At 38.9% G+C, this 26,240-nt stretch overlaps 3 protein-coding genes across 4 annotated transcripts in view; 1 reads left to right on the top strand and 2 right to left on the bottom strand.

Moving 5' to 3' along the window:
- The window catches only part of LOC121315389 (serine/threonine-protein kinase D3-like), a 118,070-nt gene extending 112,501 nt beyond the window's left edge, over positions 1-5,569 (bottom strand). For both annotated transcript variants that reach the window (XM_041249444.1, XM_041249445.1), the window contains exons 1-2: positions 5,488-5,569; positions 3,271-4,222 (exon numbers count right to left, since the gene is read on the bottom strand). In XM_041249444.1, the coding sequence (XP_041105378.1) occupies positions 3,271-3,564 (294 nt within the window). In that variant the 5' untranslated portion in view covers positions 3,565-4,222; positions 5,488-5,569. The remainder of the gene's footprint in view (positions 1-3,270; positions 4,223-5,487) is intronic.
- A 161-nt stretch (positions 5,570-5,730) lies between these two features.
- On the top strand, positions 5,731-8,919 carry si:ch73-111k22.3 (pleckstrin homology-like domain-containing protein). Its single transcript, XM_041249443.1, has 2 exons — positions 5,731-5,927; positions 8,701-8,919. Exons 1-2 carry the CDS (start codon positions 5,763-5,765, stop codon positions 8,917-8,919), a joined length of 384 nt encoding a protein of 127 aa, XP_041105377.1. The 5' UTR covers positions 5,731-5,762.
- A 2,059-nt stretch (positions 8,920-10,978) lies between these two features.
- mocs3 (molybdenum cofactor synthesis 3) lies at positions 10,979-25,253 on the bottom strand. Its single transcript, XM_041249442.1, has 13 exons — positions 25,072-25,253; positions 24,681-24,822; positions 22,989-23,081; positions 22,278-22,398; positions 21,588-21,662; positions 21,097-21,214; positions 20,640-20,748; positions 19,104-19,166; positions 17,868-18,031; positions 15,729-15,776; positions 12,792-12,888; positions 12,318-12,425; positions 10,979-11,136 (listed from the first exon to the last, which is right to left on the bottom strand). The coding sequence occupies exons 1-13, from the start codon at positions 25,159-25,161 to the stop codon at positions 10,979-10,981; spliced, it is 1,386 nt and encodes a 461-aa protein (XP_041105376.1). The 5' UTR covers positions 25,162-25,253.
- Positions 25,254-26,240: the final 987 nt, after the last annotated feature.

Genomic DNA, 26,240 nt, shown 5'->3' with positions numbered 1-26,240 from the left:
TTTTCAATGAATATTCATTGCTGGTTCATTTTTCATAGACTGTCCATGCTTACCATTGTACACGTTTTGAGGGGGAACAATAAATATAATGTGTTAATAAAGATGATACTGCTTCTATTAGTTTTAAAACCATGTTTGTATTAGGTCTGATATTTACAGGGCTGACTTCAGTGAATTTCATTCTTTTTATTCCTATTACAATAAAAACTCTTATTACCCTCTGACACAACAGTTAATGACATTGCTGGAATGTTGTAATTTACTGATGTCGTTTCTATAAGGTTGTGTGCAGGCAGCTTTTTCACGATTGCATCTGAAGTATTTGCAGATGTTAGTGATCTTACATAATAAACACAGAGTCTCAAATAGGTGCTGGGGCTACTGGCAAATATTGTAACTAATCGCCAGGGCGTTTATTTAAAGTTTTACAGTATATTTTATGACAATGACAGTAAAAAAAACATTCCAAATTGTGTTAAAAGCCTTATCTTAACAACTGCTGAATAATTTCTATAGGAAAGGGTTTTGATCTTAATTTGTTACCTAATCAACAATAATTTAATTTCTCTCGTGTTGACTTCTTAGGAAAACATTTTGAAATGCTTTACTGCATGGTTCCAAATGAAAATACTAGACAGCTTATTGGGCTTCCAATTACACAGTACAAGTTAGAGAACTCATCATATTACAGTATTTGCATTTATCTCACACAAGAAAAAAAAAAAAATACTATAAAAAGTTAACCAAACCTTTATTTATACTTGGGTAGTCACTTTAAACAGACTGTACCAATACAAAGGCCGCAGGGTTGCTATGTTAAGTGAATGGTTCTGTACTAATACAAGGACCCCAGGAACACAGAGCCCAGCCACAGGATCGCCATGTTAAGTGAATGGTTCTGTACTAATACAAGGACCCCCAGGAACACAGAGCCCAGCCACAGGATCGCCATGTTAAGTGAATGGTTCTGTACTAATACAAGGACCCCAGGAACACAGAGCCCAGCCACAGGATCGCCATGTTAAGTGAATGGTTCTGTACTAATACAAGGACCCCAGGAACACAGAGCCCAGCCACAGGGTCGCCATGTTAAGTGAATGGTTCTGTACTAATACAAGGACCCCAGGAACACAGAGCCCAGCCACAGGGTCGCCATGTTAAGTGAATGGTTCTGTACTAATACAAGGACCCCAGGAACACAGAGCCCAGCCACAGGGTCGCCATGTTAAGTGAATGGTTCTGTACTAATACAAGGACCCCAGGAACACAGAGCCCAGCCACAGGGTCGCCATGTTAAGTGAATGGTTCTGTACTAATACAAGGACCCCAGGAACACAGAGCCCAGCCACAGGGTCGCCATGTTAAGTGAATGGTTCTGTACTAATACAAGGACCCCAGGAACACAGAGCCCAGCCACAGGATCGCCATGTTAAGTGAATGGTTCTGTACTAATACAAGGACCCCAGGAACACAGAGCCCAGCCACAGGGTCGCCATGTTAAGTGAATGGTTCTGTACTAATACAAGGACCCCAGGAACACAGAGCCCAGCCACAGGATCGCCATGTTAAGTGAATGGTTCTGTACTAATACAAGGACCCCAGGAACACAGAGCCCAGCCACAGGGTCGCCATGTTAAGTGAATGGTTCTGTACTAATACAAGGACCCCAGGAACACAGAGCCCAGCCACAGGGTCGCCATGTTAAGTGAATGGTTCTGTACTAATACAAGGACCCCAGGAACCCAGAGCCCAGCCACAGGGTCGCCATGTTAAGTGAATGGTTCTGTACTAATACAAGGACCCCAGGAACACAGAGCCCAGCCACAGGGTCGCCATGTTAAGTGAATGGTTCTGTACTAATACAAGGACCCCAGGAACACAGAGCCCAGCCACAGGGTCGCCATGTTAAGTGAATGGTCCAAGAGGAGTCTCACTGAATTGGCTCTGAGTTGGCCCAGCTTCAGTTTCCATTGTTTTCCAAGTAAAAAAAAAAAAACACCTTTTTTTGGAGATATTATTAGGATGTACCAAACATATGCTGCTAATTGAAATGCCATCTAACTCCCATGCTGCAGTTCAGAAGCCTCACTGCGCACTGCAGCAATACTGACAACTCACTGTCCACACAGCCCAGATGGGACTTGCCAATTATCAAATAGTTAAAGAACAGAGTTTGTCACTTATCATAATAAATGCAACAACAATGCAACAGTAGAGGGCTCACTTGTTCAATAGAGCCATCGTAAAATAATCTGTTAAACAATACTTGAAAACCAGAATGACTAGCCAGACAATCTTTAACAAAATAATAACAATAATAATAATAATAATAATGCAAAACAGCTGGATGTGGGGGAGTACACAGTGCATTCTGGGGGTGGAAATAAATAGAACCCCTTTGAACGATTCAGTATAAAACAGGGTCATAGCATTGGTTATGTGTGGGCTGTACTGTATAGAAGTGTCAGAATAAAGATGAACTAGTTAATCTAATGACAATTAGGAATGTATAGAGCAAAAGAACACACAGCAGCAAGATTACCTTTACATCCATATATACAGACAGGGCTTACACATGCATTAAAAAAATAACCACCCTTCCTAAGAAAGTAATTTCCATTAGCAGAGCCCTGTTAAGGGATCAATGAGAGCTCTCAAGTGTTTAATTGGCTGGTTTGACCATGTCTTTAACGTCATATGTGGCAATGCAAACAGCTTCCACTTTTAGGGCTCTTCTGCATTTCTAACATACATGTACTTTAACACGAGGTATAATATAAGGCGAAACAGCACAGACACCTGAACACTGACCAGCATAGAAACCAATGTAGGATACAAAATGTGTAATAGTCACATAGCAAGATAAACGTATAAAAGTGAAAACTACAGCTTTGCCTCACTTACCCTAGAATAAGCATTTTAAAAAAGTACTAAAGCTTTAAACATGGCGGATATTTGAAATGCATGTGTTAAATACGATTTCGTTAAATAATAATACCTATATTCGCTTGGAAGTCTGCAGTTTAAATCCATTAGATAAATTACAAGAGAAACCGAATCTCCCCGCAGAACAGCACTGAACTGACAACCTGCTAATCTGGCTTTACAGGGAAACGTTTTCATAAATTATTAATCCCACTGGTGAGTTCTGACCTTGTCAGACTTGTGTAGGGCGGATTAAAAACGACCGTTTTAGTAATTAGTTCACAATTTACAGCCACCCCGACTTTTGATAATAATATTATTATTAATAAATGAACACTAAGTTACCTTTTGGTCCACGATAGAGCAGACCAGGTCTTTCACAGCGGGCAGTGAGGGTTCCTGAGACTCGATGGTCACAGTTTCCCTGGTCAGTCCAATCTGCAATAAGAAAGACACCCCATGGATAGAACTTCGAGAGTTCGTAGGGCTCGGAGCGCTCAGCCTCCCGTTTGATAACCGGCTGCAGAGAGCTGTCGGTGGGCTTGGGGATGGCGAAGGAGTCGGTGGAGCTGCTGGGTTTTGAGGATGGGGGTAAGATTTCTGCAGGGGTGGAGGAGAGCCGCTGCTACAGGAGGACATTTGATTTCTTTTTTGAGATGAATACACTGCTGATAAAAAAAGTGTTCTGTTTGAAGTAGTCAATAAAGATGATTGAATGAGGAATGTGTGTACCGGTATATTGAACTATATTCAGCGACCGCGTTCCGACTGTGATACCCTGCACACGGTTCTGCTATCACTATTCGATTCAAACGCAGATAAACGGATGCAAGCGATCAGCAGCTGCGTTGTTTTTTTGGTTTTTTTGGTAAAAGGCACGTGTCCTATGTTGTGTTCAGCTGTTTAAATCCAAGGCCTTGGTGAATATTACATTTATCGTCCGTCTTTTCGCAGGCGTTCCCGCAGAAAGTTACTGCCGGTGGAAAGTTGGTTTTCTGGTGTGTGCAGTCAGCCGCAGCCCGTTGATTTTTGTCTCATTTTCGCTCCTCCTGGATTTTTTCAGTTTGCCTCCAAGCTCCTTCGCATTAAAAACTTTCAGGCAACAAACAAAAAACGCCACTTTTGATGAGTTTTTTCCAAACTCCACAAGCGCGTTAATGACTTTGTCGTTTGAGTTTCTCAGCTGAATTGTGTGTGAAGCCAGCTTCTTCAAAACCGCACACTCCCTGAACAGTGTTAGTTCAGACTCCTTTCAACACAACGCCCCACCTCCGCCGCCGGAAATCTCCAGCAATTTCTGAGACACAAAAAAGGCAAGGGTTTTGTTACACACAATATTATATATATATATAATGTTTTACCAAATGCTTTGACAGAGATGCGCTGTTCAATAATAAACTATTCTAATCAATTCGTATTAATGACAGTGTAGGATACATAAATGTGCTGCTCATTCTTATTGCTTTTACTCAACTGAATCTAAAATAGACACGCTGTAGCTCATGAATCTAAATAAGAATCTGGTCATGGGTCTAGAAGTTTTACAACTTTATTTTTTATATATATATATATATATATATATATATATATATATATATATATATATATATATATATATATTTAATGTTTTATCAAACATTACTGGATCTTAGGACAGGGTTTGTGATTATAGTTATTCAAATATTCACGATATTAAAAACAGTGGCATCACCTTCTGTTTAATAACTAAAAAAAAGTTATCCAAGTACTGCGAAACTTTAACATTTCTCGATGCAACTCACAGAAACACTTCACAGATAATCCACTGTTAACTCACTGGATAGTCTTAGTGCAAGCTAGTAGTGTAAGGAGGACGACTCATCTCAGCTGTATAACTACTGCAATAACACTGGGAATGCACTTGCTTGGGTAGACGCCACAAAATATTGGGTACTATGTAGACCCAGGCGCTAAGATAAAAGGAATGCAAAAAATAAGTAAACACTGCACTGTATATTACAACTCAAGACTGCAAAAGAGAACATGCTGCAACACGTTGAGCATCTACCTGCAAACGTGTCTTTAAGACATAGTGTTCTCTACATACTTTACAAAGTGAAATCTTTTCTGTAATATATTTACTGGAAAGCCATGCTGTTCATATCTGGGGACCCGGGTTAATATCAGTGTGGACTCTCCCACTTACTAAGGCTGGCTGATCAAGTCCCGTTACAGGAGTTACACAAAATAATATGCCAGCAACCAAGAACCGCAGTGCTAAGGAATGTTTCGTATCCACCCAATTACTAACGTGTAAGTTATTATTACAGGCGAGGTGGCTTGTGTTAAAATAATTCTTTGTTTGTCTGTTTGTTTGCTAATAAAAAGCGAATTCTTCTTTCCACGGGCGGTTTTGTTTCCTTGACAAAAACTTTGCACGAAAAGTTGAACCTAATGTCGTACACAAGCACAAAATAACACAAGTTAATTCATAGCATTTTTTATTGTAATGCTCTTAATAACCAAGCTACTGCCCTTAGTGATGGGGTTTAACAAATTACCTTAAACAAACAATACACTTACTTCTGTTTTTTTCTTTTAAAAGTTGTTTTCTTCCTTGTAGTTCATGCGCATCTTATTATCCCTTTCCAGATGTGTATTCCCCCTCCTCAGTTGACGCGAATAACTGAAAACGTTTGGTAGTTGTAGTTCAAAAGACCAGCTTTCCCATTTACGTATATGGGTTACTGCTCATCCAAAAACTACATCTCCCAGAAAACATCACGAGGGGGTGGGGGTTGTTTTCACTGCGCATGCCAAACACATCGCACTATTCCGTTATTCGCGGTGATTTCGTGATGGCTGAAGCGCCTGCGACCTCTAACGGCGTAATAAGAGACTCGGCTGTGCTAGCTGCAGATAAGCAGGGATGGTTATCAAAGCGAACACAGTTTACCCATCGCTGGAAGCCTGTCTGGTTTGTGTTGAAAGAAACACAGCTTTTGTATGGGGAGAATGAAAAGGTAAGAAAACACGACACTAATAGTGCTCGCTAGCAGTTCTCAAGTGAGCGCAGCCTATGGCAACGCTTGTGTTTCCAGGGCAACAACGCAAGTCAACACAGTGAGTACACAAGTGCTTCCCAAACACAGGTAACTGTGGAATTCACGTTGTGTGCTGCAGCCCTTAAAGTTAACCGTTACATTCTAGATGTTGTTAGGGTGCATACTGTACATTCTAGATGTTGTTAGGGTGCATACTGTGCATTCTAGATGTTGTTAGGGTGCATTCTAGATGTTGTTAGGGTGCATACTGTGCATTCTAGATGTTGTTAGGGTGCATTCTAGATGTTGTTAGGGTGCATACTGTACATTCTAGATGTTGTTAGGGTGAATACTGTACATTCTAGATGTTGTTAGGGTGCATTCTAGATGTTGTTAGGGTGCATACTGTGCATTCTAGATGTTGTTAGGGTGCATTCTAGATGTTGTTAGGGTGCATACTGTACATTCTAGATGTTGTTAGGGTGAATACTGTACATTCTAGATGTTGTTAGGGTGCATACTGTGCATTCTAGATGTTGTTAGGGTGCATACTGTGCATTCTAGATGTTGTTAGGGTGCATACTGTGCATTCTAGATGTTGTTAGGGTGAATAGTGTGCATTCTAGATGTTGTTAGGGTGAATACTGTACATTCTAGATGTTGTTAGGGTGCATACTGTGCATTCTAGATGTTGTTAGGGTGCATACTGTACATTCTAGATGTTGTTAGGGTGAATACTGTACATTCTAGATGTTGTTAGGGTGCATACTGTGCATTCTAGATGTTGTTAGGGTGCATACTGTGCATTCTAGATGTTGTTAGGGTGAATACTGTGCATTCTAGATGTTGTTAGGGTGAATACTGTGCATTCTAGATGTTGTTAGGGTGCATACTGTGCATTCTAGATGTTGTTAGGGTGCATACTGTACATTCTAGATGTTGTTAGGGTGAATACTGTGCATTCTAGATGTTGTTAGGGTGCATACTGTGCATTCTAGATGTTGTTAGGGTGCATACTGTGCATTCTAGATGTTGTTAGGGTGCATACTGTGCATTCTAGATGTTGTTAGGGTGAATACTGTGCATTCTAGATGTTGTTAGGGTGCATACTGTGCATTCTAGATGTTGTTAGGGTGCATACTGTGCATTCTAGATGTTGTTAGGGTGCATACTGTGCATTCTAGATGTTGTTAGGGTGAATACTGTACATTCTAGATGTTGTTAGGGTGCATACTGTGCATTCTAGATGTTGTTAGGGTGCATACTGTGCATTCTAGATGTTGTTAGGGTGAATAGTGTGCATTCTAGATGTTGTTAGGGTGAATACTGTACATTCTAGATGTTGTTAGGGTGCATACTGTGCATTCTAGATGTTGTTAGGGTGCATACTGTACATTCTAGATGTTGTTAGGGTGAATACTGTACATTCTAGATGTTGTTAGGGTGCATACTGTGCATTCTAGATGTTGTTAGGGTGCATACTGTACATTCTAGATGTTGTTAGGGTGCATACTGTGCATTCTAGATGTTGTTAGGGTGAATACTGTGCATTCTAGATGTTGTTAGGGTGCATACTGTGCATTCTAGATGTTGTTAGGGTGCATAGTGTGCATTCTAGATGTTGTTAGGGTGAATAGTGTGCATTCTAGATGTTGTTAGGGTGAATACTGTACATTCTAGATGTTAGGGTGCATACTGTGCATTCTAGATGTTGTTAGGGTGCATACTGTACATTCTAGATGTTGTTAGGGTGAATACTGTACATTCTAGATGTTGTTAGGGTGCATACTGTGCATTCTAGATGTTGTTAGGGTGCATACTGTGCATTCTAGATGTTGTTAGGGTGCATACTGTGCATTCTAGATGTTGTTAGGGTGCATACTGTGCATTCTAGATGTTGTTAGGGTGCATACTGTGCATTCTAGATGTTGTTAGGGTGCATACTGGCATTCTAGATGTTGTTAGGGTGCATACTGTGCATTCTAGATGTTGTTAGGGTGAATACTGTGCATTCTAGATGTTGTTAGGGTGCATACTGTGCATTCTAGATGTTGTTAGGGTGCATACTGTGCATTCTAGATGTTGTTAGGGTGCATACTGTGCATTCTAGATGTTGTTACGGTGAATACTGTTAACTATATTGTTCTCAAAACCAAAATATTCTGTAGCAGTTTTATCATTCACGATGTGTCAGTGCTGCCATTCCAAGAAGAGCTTTTACATTTCTGTACGGTACAGTTTTAACACCCTCCTAAAACACAACTCTTAGATAAACAAACACACCAGAATGCTATGTATTGTGGGGGTCATGGTAGCTAAGATTAGATCCATCACAGCGATTGTATTTTTATTATTATTATTATTATTATTATTTATTAATAATAATAATAATAATAATAATAATAATACTTTCTTAGCAGACGCAGTTGTCCAGCGCGACTTAAAATTGTTACAAAATATCACAGTACAAAATATCACATTATAAAGTATGTCAGAATATCACCACAGAATATCACATTACAGATAAGAGCAGTTGTAAAGTACAATAAAACTCGTAGCAAGTGATCAGATTCAAATAACAGCTAAAAAAATAGCGATTGCAGGAAATAATTACATGTAAGAGCGGGTTCGACTAAGAGCAGTTAACTTGCTTGTACGAGTGAAGTCCAGTATGAGCATGCAGTAAGTGAAATTGTACATTTAATTTCCTCAGTTTGGACTTAACACTTACAGCTTGTTTATTTAAACGCAGGAAGCACAAAAGAAAATCAACCTTTTAGGTGCCCATGTTAAAGAAGTAGACGGCAATGAGATGACATTCACTTGGACAATTACTCCAAAGGGGGGCAAGAGGACATTCTTCCTGAAAGCAAACAGTGAATCCGAGCAGCGTGAATGGATACAGGCCATCTGTGACGCTTTGGTGAAGTCTTCCGCGGGACACGCCTCCTCAACTTGCACTGTGCAGTAGTAGTGGTCACCTACACTAAATATTCAATTGTGAGCCATCTACAGTGGTGGTGCTGGGTTACCCCATGCAGACTGCTTGCCAACTATATAACTTTGTATCCATTAATAGACAACTGTCCAGTATTTATATATAGAAAAATATTTTAATTAACAAGTTGTCCCGTCTCACCACAGCAAGGAGTACACCCAAAATGTTACCCGCTTTCTAGGAATTATCAACGACAGAGTCTGTATTAATGTCCCCTAACCCCTATTGGCCATTACCATTGCAGGAACAAATAAACCCTGTCAGAAATTCACCAATGGTAGTACACTGATAACATAGGAGGTGTTGCTGCCTGTGTGGGGCGTAATGCTAATTCAAATCTTTCATTTTGGGTGTTATTGTCTATTTAGGGTTACAAAGATATTTAGTAAGCATGTGGGCTGAGTGGGGTAAAATGGGCAACACATGTCCAAGTACTGAAAACTAACAGGTGTTCCAGTGCTTTTTGGAGCCCCTGTGGGTTGTTTTAAATGCTGTGTGAAGAAACTTCAAGGCCAGTAGTATATTACACTATATGCAGCATACAGAAAGAGTTGATTACAAAACACTCTTAAGACTCCACCGAAATATTATATTGGTGTATTTCTTAGATCATTTAAAAATTTTACCAAGATAACATTATAGGCTTTTCTTTTGTATCATGAACAAAGCAAAAACAAATTAAATTTCTGTCAGGGTTAAAATACACGTAGGTGTGCCAGCCACACTTAAGAGCAATTTCTGTTTATGTTCACCACCCACTGCAGATGGTAATGTTGTCTTTTGAATCTGTTTTGTATAGAAACAAGTTGCTGCTGTAACTGACTAAATGTTCCACCCGCAGAGGCTGACCTTCCTATATAAATATTTTAAATAGACAAACACACATTTTCATAGTGTACTCTAAACAGCTGGGTTTCCAGCAGAACACCACAACTGTTTAGAGTGCTTTTGATATATTCATAGAGTATCGTGCCATGCTTATAAAAAAAACAAAAACTGTAGCTCCACTTTACGTAACCGCAAAGCCAAATAAACCAAATAACAACTGCACATGTATAAACAAATACAATTTGAAGTGATCATCTGAAGATGTTTATAATGTTCTACGAATAGAAATTAATATTTTGTAATAAAATGATCTTTACACAGGTTCCTTGTTTGAACGGCTCATATCTGTCTCCTGACCACTGGTTTAATGTATTTTGTAAACAAAAGCACACAAAGTCATGTGTGAAATTTATCATACCTCACTAGAAAACCCATGCATAATTAGAAATTAAACATCATTGATTTATCTGTTGTAAATCTGTTAAACCGTGTGTATGATGGATAATCCAATAGGTGGCAAATGTTTATTTAACATTTAATATTTTACAACCAACACAACACCTGAATACCACATAATAACATACTTAATCATGAATGTTTTTAGCTGAATTAGTACATCTTTGCTTCGGGACGTTGGCAAGGTAAAAAGTGGATTTTAAAGTTTATCTGTGTGGGGAAAAAAAAGACCCTACGGAAATTCATGATTTTTTTTCAGTGACAGCAATTAGATATGCTTGATAATTATGCATAGATTAATAATAACCCCAATGAACATCGTAGTAGTATACACACTTTCTATATATCTAGAATGTATATAGTCTATACATTACACAGACTCTGTCATACTGCTACTGTGTGAAATGGACTTAAAGCATATTTTGGACAAACCCTCTGAAACCACTGTAGTCAATATGTGTTAGTAAAAGGCTATTAGACAAGGACAATGTGTAAATATTCACCGTTGCCATGGTATAATGGTTCTGTAAAGTACACAGGTGTTAAAAGATTTGGCAAATGGTCTATAGTAAAATTGAAATGCTTTACTATCAAAAATTAATTGGTACCTTATGCTGGAGCAAGTGTAACCAACTATTAATACTGTAAACATAAATGATAATGAAAAACAGATCACATGTAAATATATGCAAAACATGTGTGAAATTTAAAAAAAAACTAAAACACAGATTAGATCATAGTGAAAATGTTAATACTGGGGAAGTGTTGGGTCAATCTTGCGAGCCCAAGCCATTAATCCTCCCTGAATATCTTTTACTAGTACAGAATGCAGCTCCTTTCCTGACATCATCTGCAAAATCTGCACTGCCTTCTGAGAATCATTTCCAACTTTGCAGATCACATACACTAAAAGAAAAAAGAGAAAACATTTTGTTACTGAAACAAAAAAGGCAGTGCACCACATATCAGGTTGAGTCATGTTATTTATATTATTCAACATTTTGTTTTACAAAATCTGGTGCCTTGGAATACATTCAAATTCCCAAACAGACAACGAATGGCTTACAAGATGTCAAAAATGTTTTGCCCTGAATGAAATAATGATGTGTTCAAGGACAGTCTACCCCATATCTGGAGGACACAGGATTATTGTCTACTTCAGTTCTGAATTGTACTTTGTCACAAGACAGAGACATGAAAGAGAGAAAGAGAACTGAGACACGCTATACAGAAACAGGACAAAGGGAATCAAAGTGGACAGTTTCTACATACACGCACACATGTTTGCATTCCTACATTTGTGGGAAATTCTCATTGACTCTCACTATATTTTTATTTATTATTTCTAACTCCAGTCAGACAAAACTCCACACAGGGTGAAAGTCGACAACGGACAATAACTATTAAATATGTATCATCAAGGCAGCTGTGATGTGACACCGATAATATTTCTACACAAAGGCCATCACCTGGCAACCATGTCATTTTGCCCAGCAGTATGGATGTCCAGAAGGACTGATTTACAGCAACAAAGGCTTAAATAGATTGAAGCAGCTCAGGTTATATTTTGCTCTATACAATTCTAGCTACTACCTGCTAAACAGCAAGGGGTATTCAACTGCAAAAAGACTAGCTATTGTGTGAGCTGAGCAAACTGCCTCAGAAGAAAATGACATGTTCACTGTGTTGGCTGGGGAACGCACAGCTTGCCAGAGCCACGGCCCTCCACACCAGCTCAGCTCGTGTGTACTGCCTTTTCCTTAGAAGTAACTACAAGTTTCATATTCAGGGAACTTTTTAAACTGCCAAGCAGCTTCATAAGTACTACACTTTAAAAAACAAAAAAGTGTTTACTGTATTGTGGGGTGGACTTTAATCTAAAGGTATCTGTGCTTGAATAGAGGGACCAGCATCAATTTCTTACCTTTTTTGCAAAAAATAAGCTTATTCCTAGCATCTTGTATGCTGTGGGGTATTCCACTATATAGGGACCTTCCACGATTTTCTCTTACACAGATGCCTGTCTTTTCAGAGACAAAACGATAGCTTTGCTTGCAAGAAGCCAAAAACCTATTACTGTACAGTACCTGGAAAAACAGATTCCTGGTTTGTCTGTTGCTTAACTTCAGCAATTTTCTCTTTCAGAAGTTCTAGCTGTTGTGCTTTCTTGCCTTCTAAACTAGCAAGAGGAATGTCTGATCACAGTGTAGAGGAAATATTGCGTATCATATTGATCAGAAAAAAGGGTACACCAGAAGGAAGCAATACAAAAAAGAAATGCACCTAATTCAGCAAACCCTTTTTTAGTTGTAACCCCACAGTATACATGAAAACATGGATTTGTTTTATAAAAATGAGAACACATTCTATGTCAACACACTGTTTTATACCTCAATATTTCTTATCGCACAAGCCTTAAAAAGAAAAGCACACTAGGTGCCTGCTGTAAATATCCATTCAAAATACAGTATCTATATTAACAAACTGAATAGATATGGACAATACCTGTGTTGCTAATAGGACTAGAAATGCATTACCAGGTAACTGGCCACAAAGGATACTGAGTGAAAAAGGCAGATGGCAGATGTCAACCTCTACAGGTGGACGGACATCCACGAGAAGGTGAGGGATCCGGGTATCCAATACCTGTTTGTACTCCTACAAAATACAAAACCCAGTGAGGGCAATTAACGTGATCACATCTTTCAGTCTGGTCTTGCTTTTTCCAGCAACCCAAAATAAATGTTTAATGCAAAATGCCTTGCTACGAATGGCTATACAAAACTGGTCAAAATGATACGCTACCATATGAAATCGAAATGAAAGCTAACTGAAGCTTTATGTTTAGGTGGGGCAGGTGAGGATGGCAGAGGAGCTGGCACACACTGTGCTACCCAATGCACTTTTAAATGTCCACCTGCCCCCTGTATACATCCACCACTGCACAAAACCCCAAGTGGATACCTCTGAGGGAATTCTGGGGCTCTGTCTGGATGAGGGATGGCTTGGAAGAGAAGGAACGTTGGTACCTCAGACTGGCTTTGTACACGGTGGAGCCCCAAGATCCAGAGCAATTCAAGGATGGAAATAACACTCCCATTGCATAACAGTGTGGTCTATTCCCGAGTTTAATAAGACACAACTATACTTGTTACCCATACACTGTGGCTAATCAAACTTGTAATAAAACCTGGAATGGGTGAAACTCATATGCAATAGTAGTCTTCTCTCCATCCCTGAATTATTTCCCCAGGTTCCTTGGGGATAAACTTTTCACCCATCTCTATAGGTCATCACCTCATAAACAGCCTTACAACAGGGCTTAGAATGAGATGCTGGCATCTTAAATATTCAATCTTCAACCAAAAAATAAGAATAACTACAAATGGGAGTTTTTGTGAACAAAAAGCAAAACATCCCCTGTAGCCTAATCGAAGGTAAATCATATTAGAGGGAATGGTTTGTTAACAAGAAGCAAACTGGAATTCTAAAAAAAAAAAGATTGTCTCACTGGTATATCCCGGTGTTAAAAACAATGCAGCAGTGAAGATTTGTACTGGACACCCCCTGTAACAGAACTGTAGACATAATCGTAGAATACAGCTTCGAAACATTATCTGTTACAGTTCAAGTCTGGCCATATTGGAGGCTGTGTGGTCCAGTGATTAAAGAAAAGGGTTTGCAACCAGGAAGTCCCCGGTTCAAATCTCAGCTCAGCCACTGGCTCACTGTGTGACCCTGAGCAAGTCACTGAACAGAACTTCAGTATTAAACACTAAGAATACAGACGTGTACAAAACATTAAAACACAAAGTCTAAACACTAAGAATACAGACGTGTACAAAACATTAAAACACAAAGTCTAAACACTAAGAATACAGACGTGTACAAAACATTAAAACACAAACTCTAAACACTAAGAATACAGACGTGTACAAAACATTAAAAACAAAGTCTAAACACTAAGAATACAGACGTGTACAAAACATTAAAACACAAAGTCTAAAAACTAAGAATACAGACGTGTACAAAACATTAAAACACAAAGTCTAAAAACTAAGAATACAGACGTGTACAAAACATTAAAACACAAAGTCTAAACACTAAGAATACAGACGTGTACAAAACATTAAAACACAAACTCTAAACACTAAGAATACAGACGTGTACAAAACATTAAAAACAAACTCTAAACACTAAGAATACAGACGTGTACAAAACATTAAAAACAAACTCTAAACACTAAGAATACAGACGTGTACAAAACATTAAAACACAAAGTCTAAACACTAAGAATACAGACGTGTACAAAACATTAAAACACAAACTCTAAACACTAAGAATACAGACGTGTACAAAACATTAAAACACAAAGTCTAAACACTAAGAATACAGACGTGTACAAAACATTAAAACACAAAGTCTAAAAACTAAGAATACAGACGTGTACAAAACATTAAAACACAAAGTCTAAACACTAAGAATACAGACGTGTACAAAACATTAAAACACAAAGTCTAAAAACTAAGAATACAGACGTGTACAAAACATTAAAACACAAAGTCTAAAAACTAAGAATACAGACGTGTACAAAACATTAAAACACAAACTCTAAACACTAAGAATACAGACGTGTACAAAACATTAAAACACAAACTCTAAACACTAAGAATACAGACGTGTACAAAACATTAAAACACAAAGTCTAAAAACTAAGAATACAGACGTGTACAAAACATTAAAACACAAACTCTAAACACTAAGAATACAGACGTGTACAAAACATTAAAACACAAAGTCTAAAAACTAAGAATACAGATGTGTACAAAACATTAAAAACAAACTCTAAACACTAAGAATACAGACGTGTACAAAACATTAAAAACAAACTCTAAACACGAAAAAATACAGACGTGTACAAAACATTAAAACACAAACTCAAAGTGCACTTTGTCTCTGTGCAGCTGCAGCTTCACAAGTGACCTTGACCTTAACATGGCATCTTGTTGTTGGTAAGCAACATAACCTTGTGAACAGAAAGTATCTACCACAAACAGTTTCTGAATCACAATGCTTTGACACTGTGTTGCTGGCAACTTTCCAAAAAAACTGTCATGCAAGGGTTCACTTTTCTAGTACAGGACACCCCGATTGAGGTTGACTAGGGAATTGCATTGCACATGAGTGTAGTGAGTATGAAGCTGAAAAAACCCAGAAGTCACATGACCCCAATCTGACTTCCCCTTGAGGTCACATGTCAAAATGAAGGGTTCTTGAGGAGCTTCCACAACAGTGGTAATGTGAAGCTGCCAACAGAAACTGTTTGACACATATTAGCAGGAGGCGCTGCGGATGTGGGTTTGCAAACTCACACAACTTCCCCTGTCGAGATGCTGAATTAGCAAACAGAAAACAGTAAATCCCTCTTTCCCTTACACACTGCACTCCTCCCCAGTGCAGTCACACACACACAGACCGATTCGCTTTGGAAAGCTTACCTGCACAGATATTCTTTGCTCTTTTGGAAGCAAACATAAATTCCTGCACTGGAAATGCCAGAACACCATAGAAAGAAGAAAAAAACAACAACATGTAAAGTTAGGTTTAAAAACTGCCGAGACTGCCGACGTCCTTGCCAAAGTCTAACATGGTTAACAAGTGTAATAACTGGAACAACATTCTCTGGGAAATGTACAGATATTACCATTCCGATCCTTACACATTACACTTCAATGATCAATAATGTTCTCAGGAAGTACAACATAACCACAAATAACACATGACCAATTTTCATTTAGTTTAAAACACTTTCTCATTGTTGCCCTGCATATGACCCAGTTCTTCAGCGGCTATTTTTTTTGTATGGTACATTTAATCTCAGTTTGAAACAGTTGTCCCATTTATCTGTAACAAGAATGTGTCAGTAACACCCCCCCGCCATGGCTATAAATACAATATTAGAGCTATCACTATCATGAAGAAAGAAATCATGAATTCCAATATAAAACAATCACACACGTCTAACTGCTAGTCCATCCACGCCAGCCCCCACCTCCTAATGTCAGTCATTGTTAATAGTCCCTTATGTAAAATATTTAATCAAGAATAATCCTACTGAGAATATTCATCTCATTTCCAGAAACATCTTGGCTCCAAGAAGCAGAGATAAAAACAAAAAGCATGCACACACTAGACTCATTGTATTAAAACATTCACACGATCTGCTTGTAATGTTATCTCCCTATTTCTAACTATAAACAATAGACTGCTTTTATATTTTCTTGCAGATGCACCGAGAATAACAACAGATAACAGTGTTTGTGTGGAATGTTCGTACTGGAATTATTAGCTGGTTTATTAACATCATAATAATGAAGAATGTATTTCTATCTCTCTCTCTCAAAGGGGAGGGTGGGTTAAAACAAGGACAAGCTGTATTTACAGTCAAGCACTTTGTTTTTTAAACTGTTTTTGCCAATCATGGCCCTGATGGTCACAAGAAATAGATTTCCAGACGACCACAGCCTGAAACCAAAAGACTGCCAAGTGTGGACTCAAATGGGGCGCAGACTGTCCCTGACCATGCTTGATGAACTAGAAAAAATATTGCAAGGAAAACATCTAGGGATAAAAACAAATGACATATTGTGACAAAGTGCCCGCCCCTGTGTATATTATCTGTTATGTGTTGCGTGTGGTGTGTTTAAATGTTGGTGTATAGACATTGGTACACGGGATATAAACGGGTCTGTGTAACACGAGTGTTTAAAATGTATGTGTATTTAGGCACGAGGATTGCACAGCACTTCATGTGCAAGTAAAATGTAGTAATATGTGAGCACGGGGAATTGCACTTTTTAATTCACGTGCTGGGATTCAAGTGAATAATTAATAGGTAATTGAATCCCAGCACAACAGTATATATAGATGCACGCTGTCACATATTCGGGGTTGGGTGTTCGGTGAGTGGAGAACGGGAGAGAGAGTAGGAGAATTACAATTGCTATTGCGTGCTGGTGGGACCAGCACGATGCTTGTTAATTTATCATCTCGCCGTGTTTGTCAGTGTGTCTGTCTGTGCACCATTTCGTTAAGTTTAGTCCGTTTTTGTTTGTCTATTTATTTTGGTGTAGAGTGCCGTGTCCTGTGTTTTCGTGTTTGTTAAACCCTTTTATTTTTCAATAAACCGGCGCCAGCAAGCACCACCATCATTTCAACTCATCTGTCCTGTTTTGTGTATTTCATTCCTTTTCCTGGTCCTGACGCCGCCCACTTCGGCCGTCTTTGTGACACACACACACACACACATATATATATATATATATATATATATATATATATATATATATATATATATATATATATATATATATATATATATATATATATATATATATATATATTTTATATATATTTTAATGCACAGTGAATAGAGTGCAGCGTTTGCAAGCCATCCCAATCGGACGTGGAAGACTACTCTGAGATCATGCACCACCGGCTATTCCAGCTCGACAGGTTTACAAGCAGAATCGTGGAATCCATACCTCAATTAGGTGCACACTGTGCATATAAACAGAGGAACACAGCACTGCTTTATTTACATTGATACAAGTTTGAACTGCAAAGCTTGCTCTGACCTTGTCAGCTGCTGAAGACCCACAGAACTTCTCATAGTCCATGAGGGCTTTCACAGTTGGATTCTCTCCACACACTGCACAGCCAGCCTGCTTGGGTCTCAGCTTAATTGTACGAAAGCGAGTATCCAGGGCGTCAAACAGTAACATCTGCTGCCTGTAGGAAGCTGAAGAATGGCACTGTAAAGGAAAGGGCAACTGGAATACCTGAGCATTTATCAGAAGAGAAAATTAAGTCAGAGTCCAACCTCACTCAACAAGCATGCATCATACAGAAACTTTAAGAAACATGTTCTTTTAAAAAAAAAAAAAAAAAAAAAAAGATATATATATATATATATATATATATATATATATATAATTTAATGCTGGCAAACGATGGTCTAAAAAACACTCATTCTGATTCTTTGCACACAATAGTGGAAATGCTCAGTGCATCCTCAGGATGTACTTCCTGAGCTTACGAACAATGGAGTTCCCCTTGTGACTTAAAATTGTCATTGTAGCATCATAACTGCACATTACTGTAAGAATAGGATAGTATTTGGTATTTAATTTAGTCTGAAACCTCTACCATATTCGATAGAATGAACATTCATTACTAAAGCAGTGTAAGCATTGACTACCGTATGATAAATATTGCAAATAATCTTCATTTTTTCCAATTTAAATTTTAATTTCCAAAATCTGAGCTAAACCGCACTTAAATTCAGATCATGAGAAAAAAATGAACAAACCAGAAGTGAACATTTTCACTTCCTCTTATTCAGTGGAAGTTGCAAGACAATCCAACCCTGAGAGGGCAGTGCTCGTACGCTACCGAGACCCGAAAGCTGGCTCACCACTAATTGTAGCTAAGGGACTCAGTAAAGGGATGTGGGTTCTGCTGTTGCCTCTAGAACTGCTCTGACACTGCAGATGTAAACAAGGGCAGATCTAAACGTTGCACCATTTGCAATTAAAAATGTCCTTTTTTCTCAGTTATTAAAAACCATCATCTCAAACCATATATGCTTCTGTGTCATTTTTCCCCATAACAAGATGTAAAAGATTCGTGAGGGATGACATTACATCATGCGGTTATATAATATAGCTCTTCCGTTAAATTTACAATAGGGGCTATTCAGTTGAGACTTTTGCACTGCAGCGCACGCATCTCTGCACAATCAACATATCCCTGAAAGCTGAATCTGTACACAAAGGTTTGCAGAAGAGATTCCAATTTATTTCAAAGGATACATTCTTTTCCAGAAGCGATCTTCAGGACCTCCAGGGCTTGAATGCATCCCATGATTCCTGGAACTACATTAGAGGGAATATAAAAGTCATTAAACATCAATAATAGTCATTTTATAATAATACATATTCACGATCAGTGTGGGATACCATTATGGAAATATAGGTACTGAAGACGCTTTGCTTCCTGCATTGTGGTTCTTCAGAGAGGAATAAACCTAACAAGAAACGACTCCCAACAATAACAATGATTGTATTCCTGCGATTCCTGCACTGAAGCTGCTTTCTACTTTGTTAATTTTTCTCTTGCGTCAAAATGGGGCTTCAGCTGGTTTCTAGATGTGTACAGATTCTCTACCACGCTGTTCAGCTGGATTGACAAAAGCAAAAGGAAGTGAAGTGGATGTCTTTGGGCACAGACTGAATCAGTGACTGTCTTCGGATTCAAACCCAGAACCTCCTGGCTGAGTCTTGTAACCACTCGACCAAAATGCCAATCAGTCTCTTAGGAACCGCCTGTGAAAAAAGCAGACTCTACAGGAAAGTATAGACTGAGGTCCGTCTCACTAAACCACAACAGGGCAAATCACCGGCGAAATGACCACACCTGATCACGAAACATATTATTTCATATTGGCTTTTTATTTCTACATATGAAGTTTTAACTATCGAAATGTTCTTGCGTGCCCTGCTTCATTTTTTCACGAAAAGAAAAACATAAAGGTACATTTTTCCTACCAGTAGTAAAGTCTATGTTGGAGTACTCTCAACAGAATGTCACTGTCTCATTGTAGCTTCAATTCCACAGAGTGGCTTATTTTTAAATAACTCAACCCAGAAATAATTGAGGACAGCTCATTTCTACAATGATGAAACACTGCCTTGCTCTTCTAAATCATTTAATGCCTATGCATGGTTTGCAGGATCTGAGATCCCTTTTCCCACTGATATCAAGCATTGAGCTTGCTCTGCTTCTCCAGTCCTGTGACTTCACTACAGAAGACTTACCCACACCTAGACCCCCTCCGTCTGACTTCACTACACAATGCAGAAAAAAGGAAACTTACCCACACCTAGACCCCCTCCGTCTGACTTCACTACACAATGCAGAAAAAAGGAAACTTACCCACACCTAGACCCCCTCCGTCTGACTTCACTACACAACGCAGGAAAGAGGAAACTTATCCACACCTAGAACCCCTCTGTCTGACTTCACTACACAATGCAGGAAAGAGGAAACTTACCCACACCTAGAACCCCTCTGTCTGACTTCACTACACAACGCAGGAAAGAGGAAACTTGCCCACACCTAGAACCCCTCTGTCTGACTTCACTACACAACGCAGGAAAGAGGAAACTTACCCACACCTAGAACCCCTCTGTCTGACTTCACTACACAACGCAGGAAAGATTAAACTTACCCAGAGCTAGAAACCCTCCGTCTGACTTCACTACACAACGCAGAAAAGATTAAACTTACCCACACCTAGAACCCCTCCGTCTGACTTCACTACACAACGCAGGAAAGAGGAAACTTACCCACACCTAGAACCCCTCCGTCTGAGCAGTTGGTAACTGTCTCCGGTGGAGGAGGCTTTGGGTAAAGACATCTGTAGCACGGACCACCTCTGCAGTTGTACACAGTGAGCTGAAGGCATATTTCAGTGAGAGTTTACATAAGGACAAACCTAGCATCACTCATATGAATATTTATGTCCAAATAAATGAATACATACATATTAGTATACTGGCATAGTTTACTGGTCTGCTGTTTCCTTAATGATTTGCAGTCATGAGTGGAATATCTTTCCTAGATCTGTAGACAGGTCTGCAGTGTTGAGAGCAGTGGGTGAATGAATCGCCCTATAGCCAAATACTAATGTGATTTATGTAGAGTTTTGACAGTATGAAGATCTTCCACTATCTACAGTAGATTTTTAACATTCACCCATAATGTAGAAGAATCAGCCCATCTTGATATTAAAGATGTTCCTACCTGTCCCTCCATTCTCAGAGCACTGGCTGAAACCAAAGGTTTCCCACTGAGAACACAGGCATCATTAACCAGGTAGCGTGTGGGGACATTGTCTGAGCAGTCAGCCACAATGTCATACATAAAAACATCAGCATTCAGGAAAAACACCCTTCAATATACTTTATCGTTTCAATCATTTCATAGAAAGGTTAAATAATACTTACTTAGTAGCAGTTTAAATACAGTCGTTTTACAAGCCATGCTGTTTTGAAAGCCATGATCCGCTCTTGATCCCTTTGTAAAATCTGTGTATAGTAGTGTGCACTTAACCTGACCTATTCCTGCTTCTTAACTACATCACAGGTCTACAAACTACAGACAAGACTGCCACCTGTCCTGCATATGCACAGTGCAGAGGAATCATGCAGAACATGAAATATTTCAGTACTGTAAAGGTGAGCCTGTGTGGCACATCTGCGTTTAGTTTTGAGACTGTTTGCAACAAAGGATACTGTTGAATGAGCTGCAGGGCATTCTCAGGAGTCAGTTGCATGTTATAAGGTACATACTGTACTTTACAGTTGAGCCTACATGAAGAAACAACAGTTCCAGTTCTGCTCATGTATTATTTAGCTGTGATGCTGTTTGTACACTATATTACATACAGCTCACATCACATTCCTTTACGCAATGCTACTGTAAAATATTTTTAATAATCTCTATATTTTAATAGGATACACAAGTCTTTGAAAAAATAAACTTGTATTAAACAAAACAAAACAAAATGCAGCAAAGCAACACATCTCCTGTATATAGTAGGCTATAGCAGGAACGAATTTTTAGGAACGAATTTTCAGTCTGAGCCTGTAAACTACAAAAGAAAATGCAAAATTATAAAAGGGAGGCTTTAGAACACTAATGAAATAAAAACTGCCTAAAGAACTGAATCGTGCAAGATTTGGAAAAACCCATAAAAATCCTTTATGCACCTCTCATATCTCATGAAGAGTCCTGTTGAAATAAATCACCAACCAAACATTAAAAAAAAAGTAGATGAAACAATAGTTCAACACTTTACAAACAATGTACATAAAGCACCTAACAGGAAGGACCTACAATTGACAGTTTTAGAAGAAATAAAAATGATTATTGCCAGTCCGTGCTGGTATACACTATGCAGGTGCACACAGTGAATCTCATACCTCTTCAGTGACTCTGCTGCGGACTGTGCTTTGGGCCGGCCTTGTCTGTCCTCTCCATGTAGAACTTGCCGGTGCAGGTTACTCAGCTCAACCTCATCATAATCCAGCAGCCCCAGACGACCTGTTTATAAACCCATTGAGGAGAAGTGCATGTAGACTGAGCACACCCAATACTGTCAATCGAGCATGTGCCCTCACCGCAATCAACAAACAAAAGAGCCGCTGGTGGAACAGCAAGCACGCTTTAGAGAAAACGCTGACATCTGCAACCATCTCACTGCTGCAAGGTGGCTGGCACTGCTCAAACAGTCTGCGGACAGGATTTTAACGGTGCATTCAGAGTGACACACTGCTGCACACTTGTGAAGACAGATTTATTCACACACAAGTGTGCTGCAATATAATGTTCAGTAGACAGATTGAGTGGTGATACAGTGGCGACTGAACTGTCAGCTTTCCTTAGCTGCGTGGGGAATTGAGACTGTAAAGGAACATAATCGGACCTTCTAATTTTATAAAAAAACATTAAATAAAAAAGAAAAAATTGGGAGGCCAAAAAAGTGTGAGTGGTGTACAAAATCAAACACCTCACAGTGCATTCTATAGAGTGTCTTTTCTGTCTGTAAAAATAAGTAAAACAGTGATTTGAATGTTTCAGATTTGCTTCCATTTAGATCAACTGATCAGACCACTTATGTTTAAGTTCCTTACCAATGCCAGCTGCTGCAACATACTGTGCCAAAGGGCATCCCAGCCCTCCACACCCAACAACCAGGACAGACGTATTTGAAAGGGTTAACTGACCTGCAACCAGAACCACATGCATCACTATTTCAACCTAAATAACATAGTATGAGCAACAACAACAAAAAACCTGCAACATTCTCCAAATGCTGAAGCTCAGCCCATCGTTCTCAGAAATACAATGGCATTTAAGATGCTACATTTCATTAAATTCTCAGCAGTTAAACCTCAAATTGAAAGCTAACATCCCAATTAGCTAAATGTATCACATTGTATTACTCTTTTAAGAAAATATAAGTAGGTCTATGAATGTAGATCAGCTTAAATCAGCCAATTTAAAAAGCACACTTGACCATCACAGATTTTATGTTAATGTTAAAAATATCTAAAGAACATTTTTATTACAGCAAGGAAATATCTGCTTAATATGCAGTAGGTTTTGATTTGTAACACTAAATTACTCCTGCTGTAGCAATCTACTTTACTAAAACAGAAGGCAATTATATGAAAAGTGTTTTTTTTTCTTCAAATCTCCTGTTCCCATGGACTGGAAATCAGTAAGGAGCTGAAGTTTATACAACATGTCTAAGTTTATAATGAACATATAATGTTCTTCTTTAGGACTAGGTGCCTAAGTCTTTACACTACATTGATGACTGAATCCTAGGAGTTAAAATTCAAATCAATAACCTCATACCTTAATGAAATAGAGAGGGTTAGGGGGACTTATCCCAAAGTTTCAACAACATTCTGATTCTTCCCACCTCTTGTCAAATGTGTTCTTGAGTAATACTGCCATCTGCTGGGTAACAATGGGACTACAGGTGGCAAAATTACTTGGACTTGGACTAGGACCCCCCCCCCCCCCCCCCCATTGCTCTATATGGGGAAAAATGGCATCATCATGAGGCTATTATGCATTTCCGTCTTCCATGCCTCTATATAAAGACCAGAAGAGAGTTTTTTGTATTGTTTCAGCTGTGTTAATCGGTTAAAAGCAGCATTTCAATGCAATTTAAATATAAGGGCTGTTTTTAGAAGCATTATCATATATTTAATTAAAATAAACACTTTGTAACGCAAACAGTGTGGAGCATGGAATAATACGTGTTGCAAACTACACTGCATTTTTTAAGAGAAAACAAACATTTCAGCCATCTACAGCACCTTCAGTCTTCAAACTGACGCTTTCGGGTCTAGTCTTTGAATGACAACCACATTATACTCAAAGTTATTCGATTTTAATAACATCGAGGGTCTGGAATAAACTGAACATTCACGATTAATTATTACATGTTTATATTTATTTCAACATGCTGGAAATAAATCACTCATGTAATTAATCTGGGAGAAAAATAAATATTAGCTCGTTTAAACCATTTAAGTACCAAATTGATTTGTCTTTGAATAAAATCAGAACCCTAACCATGTCATACCCGTGAATGTTCAAGCTGTATCCATGTAATTCGATACGTTGCGTTTTAGATAACTTTTTTTCCCGGTTAACGCGATAAGAGTAAATTACAGAACAATACTGCTAATGACAAAATTAAACCAGCAGGTAGACATGCCAGTTAAAATGCTCCAAAAAAATGACAAGGCAGCCCGCCCTGGAATGAGCGAAGGAACCCGGGAGCATGCTGGGGGAGCAGACACTACCTTTGACTCCGAGCTCCGGCAGGAGCAGCTGTCTGCTGTACCTCATGATTTCTTCATTGGAAAGGGCTGTCCTTTCCTCCAAACGGCTCAGCTCTGTGACTACTTCTTGTAAACCAGCTGCTGAAGAAGTGCACCGGGAGTCCTAAAAGGACGTACAAGTAAAACATGACCTGTCTGTTTCGTCACCCCCTTTCCTGCGCACAGTAGTTGCTGCTATTTATTTTGCTGAGTTGTTATAAAAAAAAATCGGATCACAATCTATCCTAAAGAGCAACTGATTTTCAGATGTATTATTTCTTGTACTTGTTTATAACCCTAATAAACTGGACTGGCACACACACACTCATAAATATCGTTCATATTGTATAGCAATGCACTGGTGGCAGAATACCTTTTGCAATGCAAGCTTTTCCTTTAAGACGGCTATTTCGTTGTCTTTCGCCAACAACTGTTGCTTCAGCTTTTCTACCTCGTGCTCCATAGCAGTTTTATTCGTGTCTATGAAACGCAAATCTTGACAAAATTCACACCGCTGTTCGCTATTTCTCTACTTCCTGTTTGTACAACTGGCGAGCCCCACGTGGACTTCGCCACGTGATTCTCAGACGCCGGTAGAGGTGCGTGCGCACTAACTCCACCCCCTGCAGTGACCCCGCCCACAGCAAGGGCATAAAGGGGCATAAAGGGGCATAAAGAGGGGGCGGGGGGGGGCTGCGAATTGAGTTTGTTTTAATACGTGTTGCACTCGTTCATTTTTAAGGACGTCTCGTCTGGTGGAAACTAACTGTACAGTTAGTTATTCGGGAGATCCAGTTTTGGTAGTGAATCAATTTTGAATCTTGGAGGTTTGGTTGCACATAACTGTTTTTGCAGCTGTGGTATAACCCTTTACTGTGATTACAGCAAAATATTTTGCAGGCATGTGGAAACCATATGGGCGATTCATAATCGCTCTAATAAAATCTTTTCACGGTGCACAGTAGTCTTTTATATAGCTGCTGTTAAAAATGCGTATGCTGTTGTTTTGAACAGATGGAATAAAAAGCAAATCGTAAAGGAAAGCTGTTCAGTATTTATAGGGAAAAAAGACAAACTCCCAGAATTTAGAATGTGTTTGGTTGTAAATGTAGTGTCGTTTTAAATTGAAATCATACACATGTTCATAGAATGTCAGCACAGAATATTCGCTCCATAAATCAGCAGATGCATGTTTTTCTTTTTTTTTTTTTTTGTAATTCAAAGCTGATTGATTCTGGGCTGGGGCCAGCCACAGTTTTATTGACCTTTATTGGACTTCCCAGAACACCCCTGTTCTTCTGCAAATTAGGTCAATGTGGTTATCAGAGAAGACAGCAAAACAAATATTTGGATTAAAGAAAGTATTTATGCATGTGTGATTGCTTATGTTCTGATCCAGCTGGTAGAACATACGGCATCAAAGACAGCTGGGATCTTAGTGCTTGTTATTACTATGGTTAAACAAATGGAAAATTATAACACTGCATCTAATCCATCAAAGACCAACGCAGCTTGGTGCACCCTTCCCAATTCAGAGAAAAC

This window comes from Polyodon spathula, chromosome 5 (assembly GCF_017654505.1).
Source record: "Polyodon spathula isolate WHYD16114869_AA chromosome 5, ASM1765450v1, whole genome shotgun sequence".
NCBI lineage: Eukaryota > Metazoa > Chordata > Actinopteri > Acipenseriformes > Polyodontidae > Polyodon > Polyodon spathula.
The sequence above is the reverse complement of the archived record's forward strand: the minus strand, read 5'-3'. Positions and strand labels throughout refer to the sequence as shown.

What these genes read in the sequence shown, in the direction of transcription:
- si:ch73-111k22.3 (XM_041249443.1), top strand. Translation starts at nt 5,763, where the DNA reads ATGGCTGAAGCGCCTGCGACCTCTAACGGCGTAATAAGAGACTCGGCT. An exon ending in TGTATGGGGAGAATGAAAAG is followed by an intron (nt 5,928 to 8,700) that starts GTAAGAAAACAC and finishes ATTTAAACGCAG; the next exon opens with GAAGCACAAAAGAAAATCAA.
- mocs3 (XM_041249442.1), bottom strand. Translation starts at nt 25,161, where the DNA reads ATGGAGCACGAGGTAGAAAAGCTGAAGCAACAGTTGTTGGCGAAAGAC. An exon ending in GATCGCTTCTGGAAAAGAAT is followed by an intron (nt 18,032 to 19,103) that starts GTATCCTTTGAA and finishes GCCATTCTTCAG; the next exon opens with CTTCCTACAGGCAGCAGATG. An exon ending in GGTCTTCAGCAGCTGACAAG is followed by an intron (nt 15,777 to 17,867) that starts GTCAGAGCAAGC and finishes TGGCATTTCCAG; the next exon opens with TGCAGGAATTTATGTTTGCT.